Consider the following 16,320-nt stretch of genomic DNA (forward strand, 5'->3'; position numbering starts at 1 on the left):
GAAGCGCTGTAAATTTACACAGCGCTGTACATGCAATCTTTTTAGTTAGACGGTTCCCTGCCCTCGGGCTTACAATCTAGAAAGACATGACACAGAAGGAGAAGGGAGTGGTGGCGGGAAAGGGTAAGAGGTCCAGCAGTTCCTCTCTACCTCCAAGGCCTGGACCAAGGCAGATGGACTGGAGGGAGGGCTTGGCTTCATAATGGATGGTTAATCATTTTCCAGGGAAAATACATACTCTCAAGTAGGATAATGCATATACAGTACATAGCAATATGGTTTGATAAACAGGCACCAAAAGAACATCAAATAGTAAGCGACAATTATGCAATGCCTGGGAAGCTTCTCTGAACAGGATGGTTTTCAACTCCGTTTTGAAGCTGGTTAAAGAAGTGATGGCTCTTGCTTGTGGGGGAAGAAGGTTCCAGGAGTGAGGGGCAGCAAGTGAAAAGGGGCGAATCCGGGATGGGGCAGAGGAAATCCTGGGCTGAGACAGCAGACCTTGACTACCAGAACGGAGGGCCCTGGTGGGAAGGTGAAGAGAAAGAAGGTCTGATAAGTAAGGAGAGGCCAATCCATGGAGGGCTTTAAATGTCGACAGCAGGAGCTTATACTGAATGCAAAAAGGGAGGGGGAGCCAGTGAAGGGATGCCAACACAGGAGAGATGTGGTCAGAACGGTGGGTGGAAGTGATAATGCGTGCAGCTGAATGCTGAACAGAGATTAAAGGATGGAGGTGAGAAAGAGGAAGCCCAGCCAGGAGGACGTTATAGTAATCAAGTTGTGAGATCACTAGGGCATGGACCAGGATCTTGGCAGTAGAGGCGGAGAGATATGGTCGGATTTTGGCAATATTGTACAAAAAGAATCTACAAGCCTTGGCTGTGGTCTGGATCTGAGGGATACATGACAGAGAAGAGTCAAAGATAAAACCAAGACTGCGGGCTTGCTGGACTGGTTGAATAGAAATGTTGTCCACAGAGACAGAAAAGGAGTGTTGAAGGGTGGACTTAGGAGGAAAGACAAGAAGCTCTGTCTTGGACATGATGAGCTTCAAACGCCGATGGCGCATCCACTGCGAGACAGCTGTGAGGCAAGACGAAACTTGCCTTACCTATTACCTTAGATTATAGAGGAAGTATACAACCACCATAACCAGTAGCTATTGGAGGCTTTTCCTTATGAAAGTGCCCAGCCTCTTCTGCAACTCCCCAATTTGCATGGAAAGAAATTTTACAGCTAAGTTCTGTCTGTCCTGATTCTCCTACAATTCACCTTCAATTAATGCCCCAGATTCAAATATGATGAGAAAGTGACAAATATGTATCTATCAATTTGCATAATTTTATATACCGTATGTACTCAATTATAAGTCAACCTCATGTAAGTTGAAGGCAGGTGTGGGGGCCAAAATTATGAAGTTTATATGTCCTGTAGATAAGTTGAGTGTAAAATTTAGGTGCATGTAACAAAGGTTTTAAAGGACAAAGCAAAGGAAAAAGATGCCAAAGAACATATAAAATTCTTGTAGGCATTACTGTTTGTAGCCACCCTAAGGGCTGGATGAATTAGGAGAGAAATGGTGGGCGTGCAATGTGTAGGGGAGGCGATCAGGTATGGACAAGGCTAAGAAAACACATACATGTCAAAAAGGATGAAAAGGCAAAGCAAAGCAAATTGTGACTGTGATAGCAGTTATTATAGCCTTTAACGTTATTGTAATAACTTTGCCTGATTTTAAATGAGAAAAGCTGAAAAACACACAATTCATATCCTTCAAAGCCCAGTTACTCTCAGCTCTCCTTTGAGGGGTTGGACTGGATGGCCCTTGTAGTCTCTTCCAACTCTATGATTCTATGAGTAGAAGCACCAAAGAGCTGCCACCACCACCATTTTCCCACCCAGCCATTCAGAAAGGTCAGAAGTAGCACTGCAGCAGAGAGAGGGTAGAGCAAGTTGGTGCCTCTTTTAGGAGCTCCCAGGATGGACTAAGCTTTTGCCTTTTGCCACTCTACTCAGGGAAGGGGATGGTTCCCTTTTTTTTGATAAGAGTTAAAGAGTGGTACTTACATTGACCCAAGGATAAGTTGACTCTGGTTTTTGAGGTCACCTTTTAACTAAAATTTCTAAACTTACACTTGGTATAAACAGTACCTCTGTCATGTTCCCTACTATCCTGATTGCAGTACAGTTCATTAAATGATCCCACTGTAAACATCCCCTCCCCCACAGAACTGTTCATTTTCTCATCTTAAACCTATGGTTGGCACCATAAGAAGTCATCTCCTCTTTTGAGGTTATTCAGGAGTCTGTAGTGAGTGATCAAGTCTAAAGCCTCTTGGAAGCCTGAGTAAAGAAATAATAAAATGAGATTGCTCCTGTCCATGTGTTTACGAGTAGACCTTATCTACTGTAGACTCTAAAAGTTAGTTAAATGGGAATTTGCAAAAACCATACTAATTCTTATCAGGGATAATGTTCTTTTTATATCTTTGATCATTTTATCTCCGGTAGGAATTTTCAGCATCTTTACCCAGAGCAGATGTTAGGCTAACAGATCTGTAATTTCTTGGACAACCTAAACTTTTTTTTAAAAAAAATCATTGCATTGGTCACTTGCCAGTCCTCTGGTACAGAGAGCAAGCTTGGGGATATGTTATATGCATATGCATTTTGTTAGAAAACATATTTGCCCTTTGAATACCTTAAGACCCCTTAGATGGATACTGTTGATATCTTGGATAGCTTTTGGATGGATATTAATAAGGCTGATTAAGTTCCCAATTGTTAAACATACCCTTCGGCACCATCTACACTTTTCCGTAACTAGTAAAATATTTATGCCTGGATTAGGGCTAAAATCCTTTCAGACTTGTTAGAATGGGAATAGGGACCTGGTCCTTATCCTTATACATGGTCCTTATAACTGAAGGGATGTGTTTATTGTTGTTGTTGTCATTGTTTTTCAGGGGAATCTCCCTCTTTCACTCAAACACTAGTAGGACTCTCTTGTCCTTTTAACTTAGTGAAAAATGGAATATCCAATTGAAATGATGTTCAGTAGCAAGCTCTGGTGCGTTATAGACCGCCGAGAAGCGGAGGTCTGCCGCCGCCGCTGGTTGCAGCATCCAGGAACCGCAGCAGCCAAACGGCACGGTTCCCAGACGCTGCCAAGAAGGAGCACAAAAATCACGCTCCTTCTTGCGGCCTGGGAGAGATGCCGCAAGGCGCTAGTCACACACACATGGTGTCACTTCCGCTGTGCGACGTGTGGACGCACAGCATCCGCTACGTCAAAATGGCGGCAGCCGTATGGAACAGCCGCCGCCATTTGTTACAGACTTTGTCCGTAATAGGAGTAGGGGCGTCTAGAAGAGACGCCCCTTTTTCAAACTGGGACGTCCTGAGGATGTCGGAAATGGCGGTCTGTAACCCGCCTCTGTTTCATTTTTCTCCCCTACAAAGTTTTTATACACCATTTTCTATAGCTATTGGAATCTACAAACATTCTGACCTTTTTCATATAGTACATTTCCCCTATAGAATTCTATAAAACCACATGAGCTGAATGAGCCAATATCATTTTTAGTGCATAACCTTGTTAGCAAATCTGGCATGAAAATGACTTTTTCTGGCTATCCTTGAGATTCTCATTTTGGGTTCAATTGTCCTAAAATTAGGGATAGAAGAAAATTCTATTTTGTATATGCTATTGAACATTCTAACTTTGCTGATTTTTTTAAACAAATGTAAAGGAAGCATCTTCCATTATTTTAAAGAAAAAAATGGAAGAAAAAAATCTTAACATTTCTTCATGCAAGCACTGGGTTTTGAGAGCTTAACTCTTGCAGGTTTGGTTTTAAATCAATCATGTCAACAGATGAATTAAGGGTGTTGCTTCCCCCCCCCCTTTCTGGCAGGCTCCTCATCTCTTAACAATGGCATGGCAGGCATGAAAAGCATAATGCTGGGAATACCCTGCCTATTCCATGCTGAAATAGTTTCTGTTGCTATTGTGTGCCAACACACAAACCTTATCACAGGGTTTTCTTGGCAAGATTTGTTCAGAAGAAGTTTGCTTTGCCTTCCTTTGAGGCTGAGCAAGTGCAACTTCTCCAAAGGTGCCCAGTGGGCTTGCATGGCTGAGAGGGGATTCAAACCATGATTGCCACATCACTACACCATGCTGGTTCTCTGGAATAGCTTTACCTACTGAATTTACTGAATACAGATGGTTAGAAATTCTGTTCAGTTGACTTTTTAATTTTTAAAAAAATGTTCAGAAATTTCTTCATGAACAAGATAGAAAGTAAGTGTGATTTTTTTAAAAAAATCAAGTGTTGGAAGAATTAAAAATATGGCAGTTGCACCCATGCCCTCCTAAAATAACTTACATGAATTGAGCAATAAACAATTGAGAGTTCTGCCATAGCATCAAGATGCAAAGACAAATTGCTATGATGGTCAGTAGCCATCAAGCCTGACTGATGCCTCCGGACATTTTATAGCTATGTTCATCCAACTGGTGCCACCATTTTGTCAAAAATGTATTTAATATTGAAAGGATAGGTTGAAAACTTCTAAGATGACCTTTAGATCAGCCAGATTTGATAGGATACTTGGAAAATACTGTCATTTAGAAATCCTTCAGTACTTTGGTTTTGCCAGTATGGACCACGTTGGATGCCTCCAGACAAAAGGTGCTATAAGCCATATCCACCCTACCAAGCTACTCTCACTTCACTTTCATTCAGCTCTATCCATGCAAAGCTCTTCCTGCCTACTGCACCAAGGCTGTTCCCATGGAAGCAACCACCCATTTACCTTGATAGAAAAGTCTATAAAGCATGAGGAGGCCTGACTGCTACCTCTGTCCCATCAGTTCATTTTCTCTTCCAGAGTGTAGTCTCAAATAATCCCAGCCCTTCCTAAAATCCATTTTTTGCCCACACTGCAGGCACATTCAAGTTACCCATTGGTCCCCTGTTGTCGTCATCACCATCAAGAACAAAAAAATCCAATTTTTTCTCACGCAGCCAGATGTCTCTCATTTTGTTCTTATCCTAGAACAGTGTAGCCAGGAAGCATCAAGGTGTCTCAGGTCTGCTGGCTCTGCCTCAAAATGAGCAATTTGTATCTCTCTAGAGTTTATTAGGTGGCAACTCCAATTAGCCCTTGGCGGCATAGTCAGTGCTGAGGGATACTTGGGTCTGCAGTCCAATCACATCTGCAGGGTTACCCACCCCTTCTCAACCAAAAGGGGCAAAAAGAGAACCAAAGCAGGAGGCAGGGAGGGAGGCTGCTTTCCAGGTGATCAGCCGCCTGCTACTTTGAGAGATCCTGCTTCCCCTGCTCATTCCTTCCTTATAATCACAGAGTATTTTTTTAAATACAAATCTCCTTACAATTATTATTTGATGAACTATGCATCATTTCTGATGCCTATATTTCATATTTTCCATATTATTATATATAATAATGGTACCTGAGTATCACTTTGTTCACTTAATTTATAAATGCTCACTTTAGATGATACCAATAGGAGTCTTTCATTTTACTCTACATTGTCCCATTAGTGTTTTGGTCTCTTTATATTACTACTCCAGGCTAGTATTTCCCTGGTGTTTAGTGGGTTCCAAATCAATGAAATAGTGACATCTCACAGGATCTTCTTTGTTAAATATTATGGTGGTTTTAGCAAAATGAGAAGACTGGGATGTTTTTGTATTTTGTTTTCTCAGAAATAAAATTTAAGTCAGAAGATGTAAGTATAGTCTAGTACCACAGAGATTTTTGGCATACTTTTATTATATTGTCTTTGGTTTGGGAGAGGAGGTAGTGAAGGGTGAGAAATTTAAAAAATGATGTAGGGGAAGGGGTTTGTAGATTGGGGTAGTTACGATTGTAACTCTGAATTCATTTTGGGTATTCTGTGTTTGTTTTGTTTTGTTTGTTCTTACGGTACATATTAATAAAACATATTAGACTGTAAAGAAACCATCAAAGGTGTTGAATCATATTCTAAAAATAGTTTGGACTAAACCCTGGAACAGACTGACTGCTCCACTGACATGGAAACCATCAACTGGATATTTTATATTTGTTTACATGCATGTCTTGATGTTTACAGTACAAATGCATTTCTAACTATGCTCAATTTGTTCATATACGAGGGTTTTTTTTCCCCCTACAGAAGTAGCACTTTTTATAAATAGCACTCTCTGAATACTGCCGGTGATTGAATCCATCTGTGTTTGTTTTTCTTTCTTTATAGTACTCTCAATAACAACAACATCACACGCATCCCTCTCACCAGCTTCAACCATATGCCAAAGATTAGGACCCTGTAAGTACTTCTTTCTAAAGCATTCAGTGATTGAACTGACCTGCATGCTGTTTCAGTCTTTTTGTTTTGTTTTGTTTTTAACACTTTTTAAACAAATGGAACATAATTGCTTATTCCACAAGTGTGTGTGTTCAGTACTCTTGTATCTCTTTTATTTCATTATGTGGGAGCAGAAAGCAGCCTGAAACTGGAAATAGAATGAGGCTGATGGAAAGGCCTGGAGTATTGTTGTTGTTGTTGTTGTTGTTTATTTGTATAGTGCTGTAAATGTACACAGCACTGTATATACAGATAATCAAATCAATAACAATATAAAATCTGCCAATGGCATACGATCTACAAAATACATATAAACAGTAGGTAGTAATATAAAATAAAAGTAGTTAAAAAACAGGCAACAATTAAAACATCAACATCCACTATCTAATCAAATATCAGATAAATATTCACACAGTGCCTGGGAACGCTTCCCTGAACAGGGTGGTCTTCAGATTTAAAAGTTGTCAATGAAGTGATGACCCGTGTTCATGGGGGAATAAGGTTCCAGGAGTGAGGGGCAGAAAGTGAAAAGGGATGAATCCGGGACGGTGCAGTGGAGATCCTAGGCTGGGACAGCAGACCTTGACTACTAGAACGGAAGGTACAAGTGGGAATGTTTGAGAATTAGACTGGGAACAAGCCTCATGTAATAATAATAATAATAATGGAAAGCTTTTCACCAAAAAGAGGATTTTGCTGGCAGATTATGCCACACTCTCTTGCTCCTAAGTGAGCATGCACATTTGTGCCCAAGTCACTTCACAGAGAGTGGCAAATTCACACAAATTACCTCCTCCCATATGTTGGAAGGAGTGTCTTCTGAAAAGAACTGGACTCGAGGATGCCTCCGCTAGTGGAATCCAAACTATAATGCTTATGTTCAGTGTTTGCACAGTCCAAACATATAATCAAATATCAGCACTATATGATAACATAATATGATTACATTCATATTACGGGGGGGGGGGGGACTGAGACTGATAGCTGAATCATCATTTGAAGCAGAGACTCTTTGGCTCTCTGTGCAATTCCTTGGGTGCAATCCAGAAGGATTCTGAATAGCACATTTAGAGATTGGAGATTAGTATGCACTGTTTTATTACCTTGGAAAGCTGGGTAGAGCCAATCCTGGGCAAAGACACAGAGAACTGTTGTCACACAGCCAACAAACTGTTTCCCTATAGTAGGAGCCTCCTTGAAATATGTAACATATCCATTTTTTATATGCTGTGGCATAATATGCTGTAATCCAGAAGGATGCTGAATACCGCACTGTCCACGGAGATTTAGGCATCAAAAGGTCAAGGCCACTTTAGCTGTTGATGTCAGGAGCAAGAAAAAAAGTTGCACATGGAGCTCCAAGCTAAATAAAACCACTAGAAATGAAATGCAGTCTGGCAATCTTAAAAATCCAGCCATTTTTGCTGTGGAGCAAAATTCAGCAAAAACATGACATTTACTGAACCCTTAGTAGGCTGGCATACTTTTGTCTTGAGAGGGCAAATGTTTCAAAGGTCTATAGTAGATAGTTTTATAGTGGGATAACAAGAGTTATTATGCAAAGCATCAATTCCATTTTCATCTTGGCAGACCTGCAAATGTATATCTGTTACAAGTCAGTGGAGTGAACAGGCTGTTGATTTTATACCAGGACATTGCCTTTATATCTACTAGATATAGACCAGGAATAGGAACCACACAGCCTTCCAAATGTTGTTAGACTGTGGGTCCCTTGAGATCTGTCCAATGGTAAGGAATGCTGGGACTTGCAGTCCAGCATCAGGGGGGTACATTTTGCCTACCCATTATACAGAGCATAAGTTTTTAGCTGTTATGTAAATAAAGGAACATTATTTTTAACTGCCTAGAATGATAAATCATGTTCTATTTATTTTTTTGCCAATTAATTTTAAACGTGCTGAAGTTTTCTTGATAGTTGAGCCAAATAATATCAACAGCCTGTCTTTCCCCCTTATTTATTTCATCATCACCCTATCTACTATAGACCTTGGAAACATTTGCCCTGTCAAGTCAAAAGTATGCCAGCCTACTAAGGGATCAATAAATGTCATGTTTTTGCTGAGTTTTGCTTCACAGCAAAAAGTGCTGTATTTTTAAGCACTTGCCAGACTACAGTTCATTTCTAGTGGAGTTGTTTAGCTTGATGGGTCACAAGTAGATGCAGATCTAGTGTTAGAATAAGCAATATACTAGAACATTTTCATTGTCCACACTGACAGATTGCTGACTTTGGTGATGGGTTCATTTTTTGTGTGTATTTAGGCCTTCCACGAACTAGTCACATGAGTAATTGTTTGCATTAATTAATTAAAAAGATGTTGGGTTTTTTTAAAGGTATTTTTCTGGTAATAGCCCAGAGTGATCTCTTGTTGTTTTCTCAAACAAGTGATCGGTGTGATAACCATACAAGAGTGTCTGCTGCCATTTTCCTTTAATTTAAAAGATGGCTCCCAGGAGACTTGTATTGACTAATTCCCTTTTGCTGTAATTAAAGGGAGAAGCAGAGAAGGAAGTGAAAAAAGGGAATTAAAGGAAAGCTTTTATATTGAATTTTCAGAATTACATTTGATAAAATATGGATGTACACCCAAAAAGATAATTCTGGAAATTTAATTTAGGCTTTGACTAAAATAACACTTTTAAAACTATAAATTGTGGTCAGTTTCCTTTTGTGTCCTATAAATGTGCCATTACCAATTTTAAGTGACAAGTTTCAGAACACATGCATTGCCAAGTAATTTTGAAACAGACCTTTAAGCGTTCTTGTGTTTAATGAAAAATAAAAGGGCTGAATTATAATAAAAAGGTTACATTTTTCATGTTATATTTAATCTATTTTGTTATTGCCACCAATGCCATCAGATGAAGATTAAGTGTAAAATAAGCATGCATAGTACAGACAAATAATATTTACAAGTGTCTTCATTAGAGTGTTATTGATGGGAAATTACTTTGTATTGTTTTAATTATTAGACATGCTGTTGAATGTGTTAGTTAATAATTCACATCACTAAGCATTTCTTACTTTTAAAAAAAGAAGTCGATATTAATGGTCCCATTGTAACCACAGCTACAATGCAGAGTGCTAAGTTACATGTACAGAAAACATTGCCTATGGAACAGGAATGTTAAAAGTGCCCTGTATGAACTTTCCACGCTCCCTGTGTGACTGTGCAGCACATTATCTAATTAGGGAGCAATCCTATGCTGTTACTCTCTTTCTGTGACCTGCTGAGAAGGTACAGTGGATCCTTGTTATACACAGGGGTTTGGTTCCAAGACCCCCCGGGGATAACAAAATCCATTATGCTCAAGTCCCATTAAATATAATGACATAGCAAAATGGCGTCCCTTCTAAAAATGGAAAATCAAAGTTTGATATGTGAAATTTATACTTTTTTGAACATTTTCAAACTGTGGATGCTTGAATCCGTGTATAAAAAAAATCTGTGTATAAGAAGGGCCAACTGTACAAGTAAGCTAATATTTACTCCTATTTTTTTGAGATTTTTCCCCCCAGGGGTAAAATCTTCTCCCATTCCAAGCAGTGGAAAAGAACTCATTTGGAATAGCTTTGGGACTGCTCTAGATGATCCCCATATTGTTATCATGTGAAAGCAGAGAGCCTCATGAGCAGTAACAATTGTATTTTGGGCCTGGCGGAGAGCAAGAAATCCTGAGCACAAGCACCAATTTCTAATTTTAGGGAAACCCCCAACAGAGGTGAGAGAAAAATCCAGCCTCTTCTCCTCCCTGTCCCCAGAGCTTTATGACCATCTCAGGAAGGAAAACAGAAATCTCCATAGTGTCTGAGAAGTGCTGGAAGGAAGAATTCAAAAGTGTATCTCACCTTTGGAAGGTAGATTTCTTTCCTATCAGTTCAGAGTCAGCCTTGTGGGACAACAGTATTTCTCTCTAATGTATTTAATCTTTGTTTAGATTCCTTTTATTCTATTCAATACAATTTGCTGAGACACTATTGCTCTTTCTGGATTATTCATCCCACACTTTTTGTATTTATGTAGCATGGCTTTGTTGTTGTTGCTGTTGTTAACTGTCTTCAAATTGACCTCGACTCATGGTGACCCTGTGAATGGGCCGACTCCAAGTCCCCCTGTCTTCCACTTCTTTGCTTAGATCTTGTAGATCCAGGCCTATGATCTCCCTGATTGAGTTTAGCTATCTGGTGTGTGATCATCCTCTCTTTCTACTACCCTTTCCACTTTTCTTAGCATTAGTATTTTCTAAAGAGGCATGTCTTCCCATGATGTGGCTAAAGTGTGTCAGCCACATCATGGCCTCTAGCCTTGATCTGTTCAAGGACTTGTTTGTCTTTTTGGCTGTCCATAGTATTCTCAGCAATCTTCTCCAGCATCACATCTTAAATGAGTTGATTTTCTTCTTATGAGCTTTCTTCTCTGTCCAGCTCTCACAACTGTACATGGTGATGGGGAATACGATGGCTTGGAGAATTTAAACTTTAATGCACAATAGTATATCTTTTCTCTTTAGCATAATTTTTTCAGCAGTGCCCTTGACCACAGTCTCTATTCTGATTAATGTTTGATCCAAGGCATGTGAAATATTAACTGTTTTGATTTCTCATTGTCTAGGTTGAATTTATATAGATCCTTGGTGGTAATTATTTTTGTTTTCTTTATGTTCAGCAGAAAGCCTGCCTTTACACTTTCTTCTTTGACTTTTCTTAGTAATTGTTCCATGTCTATGATGTTTTTCACTATCAGTATGGTGTCATCCAAATTTCTAAGACTGTTGATGTTCCTTCTTCTTATCTTCACTCCTTTTTCTTCTGAGTCTAAACCTGCTCTTTGTATGATATTTTCTGCATACAAGTTGATAAAATAGGGATAGAATGCAGCCTTGTCTTAACCCCCTTGCCAGTTGGGAACCATTCTGTTTCTCCATATTCTGTTCTAAGAGGGGTCTCTTGTCCCAAATACAGATTTCTCATCAGGACAATCAAATGTAGTGATACTCTAATGCAGGTACATCACTAAGAGGGTGTGTGGCAGGTGCAGACTGCTCCCCAAACATCTACATTTTGTCAGAAATGTGTGCGGTGTGCCTGTGTCCCTTTAAAACACTGAACAGACTATTGTGAGTGGGGCCATGCTCAGTGAGAGGAGAAAGGAAAGGCCCCAGGTTTGTTTGTTTAATTTTTTTAATTCTTCTTAATATATATATATATATATATATATATTTAAAAAACATCAAATTTTACTACATGAAACAAAATACATGTAAATACATTTAGGCTGTGTGTATGATACTATAATTTAAAGTAATAACTTTAATTTTGCTAGTTGGTTTATGTCACAACTATTACCATCACATTCAGTGATATGTGGGAATTACAACTTATGGATAACACTGGGCACATACAGAAAGGCCAAAATAAAACTGCTTTGGGTCACTTTGGAGGTATGCTGTTTAAATGATGCATGCGTCCTAAGAGGCCAGAAGCTGCGCTAAAGCCACGGTCCAGTACTAAGGAGTGGAGCACAACTTTGATGCAGCTTCTGGCCTCTTAAGATGCATGTGTCATTTCAACAGCATACCTCCAAAGTGACCCGAAGCAGCTTTATTTTGGCCTGTGTGTACACCCCCCCCCCAAAAAAAAACCATTACTAAGGATTCTGTATGGTATGGTATGGAAAGAGGTCAAGGGGTGACACCATGAGTTACCACACCAAGATATGCCAACTCTAGTGGTGCCACTGCTCAGGGACGTAGCCAAGGGGGGGTCCTTGGGGTCCGGACCCTCCTCCCTTCCATTAGAAATATGAATGGTGTGTGTTGCTGCACCGCTGCACCCAAGCCCCATTATAATGGTGGCACTTAGTCTGGATCCCACCCCCCCTTCCTAAAATCCTGGCTACGTCCCTGCACTGCTCCCATGTAAGTTGGCTAAGGAAAGCATTCTCCCCTTTGGATTATTTATTTCAGTTAATAGTTGTCTTCATCCTTTCCCTTTAGTATGAACAGCCTAAGTGAGGAAAACCTGAAGGAAAGAATGTGTGCATGATTTAGTCAAAATTGAATTAACAGGATATATCAGTGACCCACTTGTTTCTTTCCAGGGCTCTTATTATGACTGAAGTGTTTGTTGCTTCTGTGTTCTATGGTGCTCTTTACCCACTACATTTAAGGGTGTCCATTTCACATAAATATAATTTATATTGAGCACCTGTGTTGGCAAATGCTGTAGGGAGGACAAGGCCTGTACAACACAGCAAAGGCTCCAGCAAATTTAAGCACATTTAAGCCCCCTTGATTGTACTGGGAATTGGGAAAGTTCAGCACCTGTTCTTAAATCGATGGGAGTTACAAAGTGCTGTGTTGCAGTTTCTTGGTTCTTTCATTTTCTTGTTTTTCTTTTTTCTTTTTTCCCCCTTAGACTTCTCACATTGTTGTCAGTAAGGCTTAGTTACAGCAGCTTGCATTTTATGCCACATTTGGGCTGCTGCTTTCAACCTTTCCATTTTTTTCAAGAATTCCTAGGTTGAAGAACACAGTATAATAAAGACTCTGTTTAATTTCAGCTTGACTTCTGAGGAAGAGAAATCAATTTAGGTGTACCACTCCATACATTTTTTCTTGTACTTAATAATCTCCACTTTCATGGACCTTTTTATTTGTTTTTCTAAATCCCTTTTCTGTTTTGCTGATTTTTTGGGGGGGGGGGATCTCCTTTTAAAAGATTGAATGAGAATTAGTTTACATTGATATGCTTCCCATTTTACGAGACAACAACAATTTTGCAAAATGTCACCCTCTTTTCATTTGTCTTCATTTTCTTAATGTTGACTCTTGCTGTTTCTGCCTCAGTGAATGAATGAACTTCTGGAGAGATAATTGTATTTTTGTATAGCTTAAAGATGGTTGAAAAATAAACTACAACCATTCACTAACCCTGTCAGTGGATTTTAAGGAAGACAGTTCCCCTTCTCCTATGCAGCCCCTAGCTCCTCTCTCCCCCCCGTCTGTGTGTGCGTGTGCGTGTGCACACCTGCATATCTCCTCTGACATATGGTAACCGAATGGATTTTAAGGAGTTTTCTTAGGGAGAGAATATTCAGAAGGGGTTTGCCACTGCCATCCTCTGAAATGTGGCCAACAGCACCTGGTATTCTTTGCCGGTCACCCCTCCAAGTACCAACCAGGCCTGACTTCCTTAGCTTCCAAGATCAAACAAGACCTGATGCTTTAGACAGTCCTATGGTTCTTATATATCTGCTGGCAATACCTCTAGAGCAGAGTTGGGAATGTTTAGCCTGGAGAAGAGAAGGTTAAGAGGTGATATGATAGCCCTGTTTAAATATTTGAAGGGATGTTGTATTGAGGAAGGAACAAGCTTGTTTTCTGCTGCTCCAGAGAACAGGACCTGGAACAATGGATGCAGGCTCCAGGAAAAGAGATTCCACCTCAACATTAGGAGGAACTTCCTGACAGTAAGGGCTGTTCAACAGTGGAACACTCTTCCTCAGAGTGTAGTGGAGTCTCCTTCCCTGGAGTTCTTTAAACAGAGGCTTGATGGCCATCTGTCGGGGATGCTTTGAGTGAGAGTTGGGGTTGGATTGGATGGCCCTTGTGGTCTCTTCCAACTCTACGATTCTATGATTCTATGAGTTTTGGGTTGCACAGGGGTGAGGTGGAGGTGGGAAAATATCTCCTTTATTTGCTACACAGTGTTTGCCTGGGAAGGGAATGGCCTCCTCCTAAATCTGCTGTACACATCTAAATCCAGGCCACTGTGTTTGGAGATTAAAATCTCCCAATTTTGGGGATTCAGCTTGGGCACTGGGGTTGGGAGAGAAAATAATAATAACATTTGTAATATCATGAAAAACATGTTTTTATCTTTAAAGAACCACATTTATATAATAATACATAAAAATCAATCTTGTGCAAATATTTTAAAATGTATCAAAATACTTCCTTAAGGACAATGATAAGCAACTTCAGGCCCTCTAAATGTTTGGTTTATCCCATCTTTCTCCCAATATGAGAAGTAAGGTGTCTTACATTGGCCCTATTCAGCAAAGCCCATGATTGAATGATGACACCCACTCTTGCTTTAGAGAATACATCAGGATATTGTATCTCATTGGTAAGATCCTATATTGTCCCAATGATATCATGTCAAGGTAGCAGTCTTTTGTTTCTATGATTGTTGACACAGCCTTGCAGTAGTTGAACTCAGATTTAGTCTCTAGTTAGTTCTCTCCCAATATGATATTTGTGGTTGCGTTTTCAAATCATTTCCAATTATGGTGATTCTAAGATGAACCTATCATAGGGTTTTCTAGGCAAGGTTTGTTTGGTGGGGAGTTGCCATTGCCATCGTCTGAGGCTGAGGGAATGTGACTTGCCCAAGGTTACCCAGTGGGCTTACATGGCCAAGTCTGGATTTAAATCCTGGTCTCATATGCTGATTTTTATGTGGTCTTTGTGCATTAAAACCTGCTTAAATAGTTTGGCTTCAGTATAACTTTTTCAGTGCTGTGGTCAAAGTGCCTTTCAGTTCTGAATTCCACTAAAATATTGTTGAACTTTTTTACGTATTAATTATTGAAGTTATTTTGACTCCAATATGTTGTTGATTAGAGTATAGATGATTTCACATTCAAAAAAGCCTGTAGTTTTCTTTCAGTAGGAGAGCCAAAAGGCACTTGTATTGAGAATTGGTTAAGATGCAGATTTATTGAAATATAATTATTATTTAAAAGCTTGATAATTAAAGGCTTAGTGTGCACAGGAGTGCACTTTTAATTGGTTTACAACCATTAAATACGTTTTTTAAAAGCCTCTCTCCATGCAAATGAGATGGATTAGCCTCTTCCCATATTTTGTTGAAATAAAACCTCATCCAGTCTTTGATGAATAGATCTGTGTGCTTTCCACAGACTGCCCTGAAGGTCAGGAGACTTAAGCTTTACTGGACACATTAAGTAAGTGAATTCAGGAAACTTCCCAGCAAAAATGCCTCATAGGCCATCAGCAGACATACAAATCTAGAGACTGTCGGTTCAGGCGCCACCACTGAACTCACTTGCAACTCCCTAATATTAGGATCTCAGCCGCTGTTAATTTATTTTGGAGATGGACTAGACTGTTTTACAGCTCTTTATATTTGTCAGTGAAATATATTATGTTAGTCTGTCAAAAATGAGTGCTTGGCCAACACTGTCCAACAGAAATGACAGCACTGTCTTGGGAGTTTTGCTGCCATTGCCTGCCATGACTCATAGAAGCAGGATGAAATATTTAATAGCTTATTTAGGCATTCTGGCTACTTCATTTCTCAGATACAAGACTTTTTTCTAGACAGTATGACACAAGGCAGTGTACCTTCACAAGAGCAAAGGATACTTTATCTCCTTCATATTGGGGATGAACTTGAGCATTCAATAAGTACTGTGGGGAACAGGGATTTAATCCCCTGCTCAGCCATCAAATCTCACTGAATGACCTTGGGTGTGTCATATTCCCGCATGCTCAGAGAAAGTCAAAGGTAAAATCCCCTCTGAACAAATCTTGCTGAGAATGCCATGTGACAGGTTTGTCTTAAGGTCAGCAGAACAACTTAAAGGCACACAACAGCAACAACAACAAAGCAATGCGCTAGGTATGAGCTTGTTAGAAAATATGACTTAGGTGCTATACATACAGACCACCCCTTTCTGCCCTGGATGGAGGCCGTGGCAACCACATGCTGGGGCCTCCGGAAGGGGCGTTGTAAGTGCTGTGGCAGGGCGTCATGACGCCCCTTCCGCGCAGGGCCATTTGGGCACTGTGCTTGGCGTGTATCATCATGCCATGCACCGTGTGGATGGGCGCGCACCATAATGGCAGCCACGTGGTGTGGTAAGGGCTTTGAGTGTGCAAACGCT

At 40.0% G+C, this 16,320-nt stretch overlaps 1 protein-coding gene across 1 annotated transcript in view; it reads left to right on the plus strand.

Moving 5' to 3' along the window:
* Positions 1 to 16,320, plus strand: part of SLIT3 (slit guidance ligand 3) — a 612,784-nt gene that overhangs the window by 372,950 nt on the left and 223,514 nt on the right. The window contains 1 exon segment of the mRNA XM_042452193.1: positions 6,275 to 6,346. Coding sequence (XP_042308127.1) covers positions 6,275 to 6,346 — 72 coding nt within the window.

This window comes from Sceloporus undulatus, chromosome 2, assembly GCF_019175285.1.
Source record: "Sceloporus undulatus isolate JIND9_A2432 ecotype Alabama chromosome 2, SceUnd_v1.1, whole genome shotgun sequence".
Classification (NCBI taxonomy): Eukaryota; Metazoa; Chordata; class Lepidosauria; order Squamata; family Phrynosomatidae; genus Sceloporus; species Sceloporus undulatus.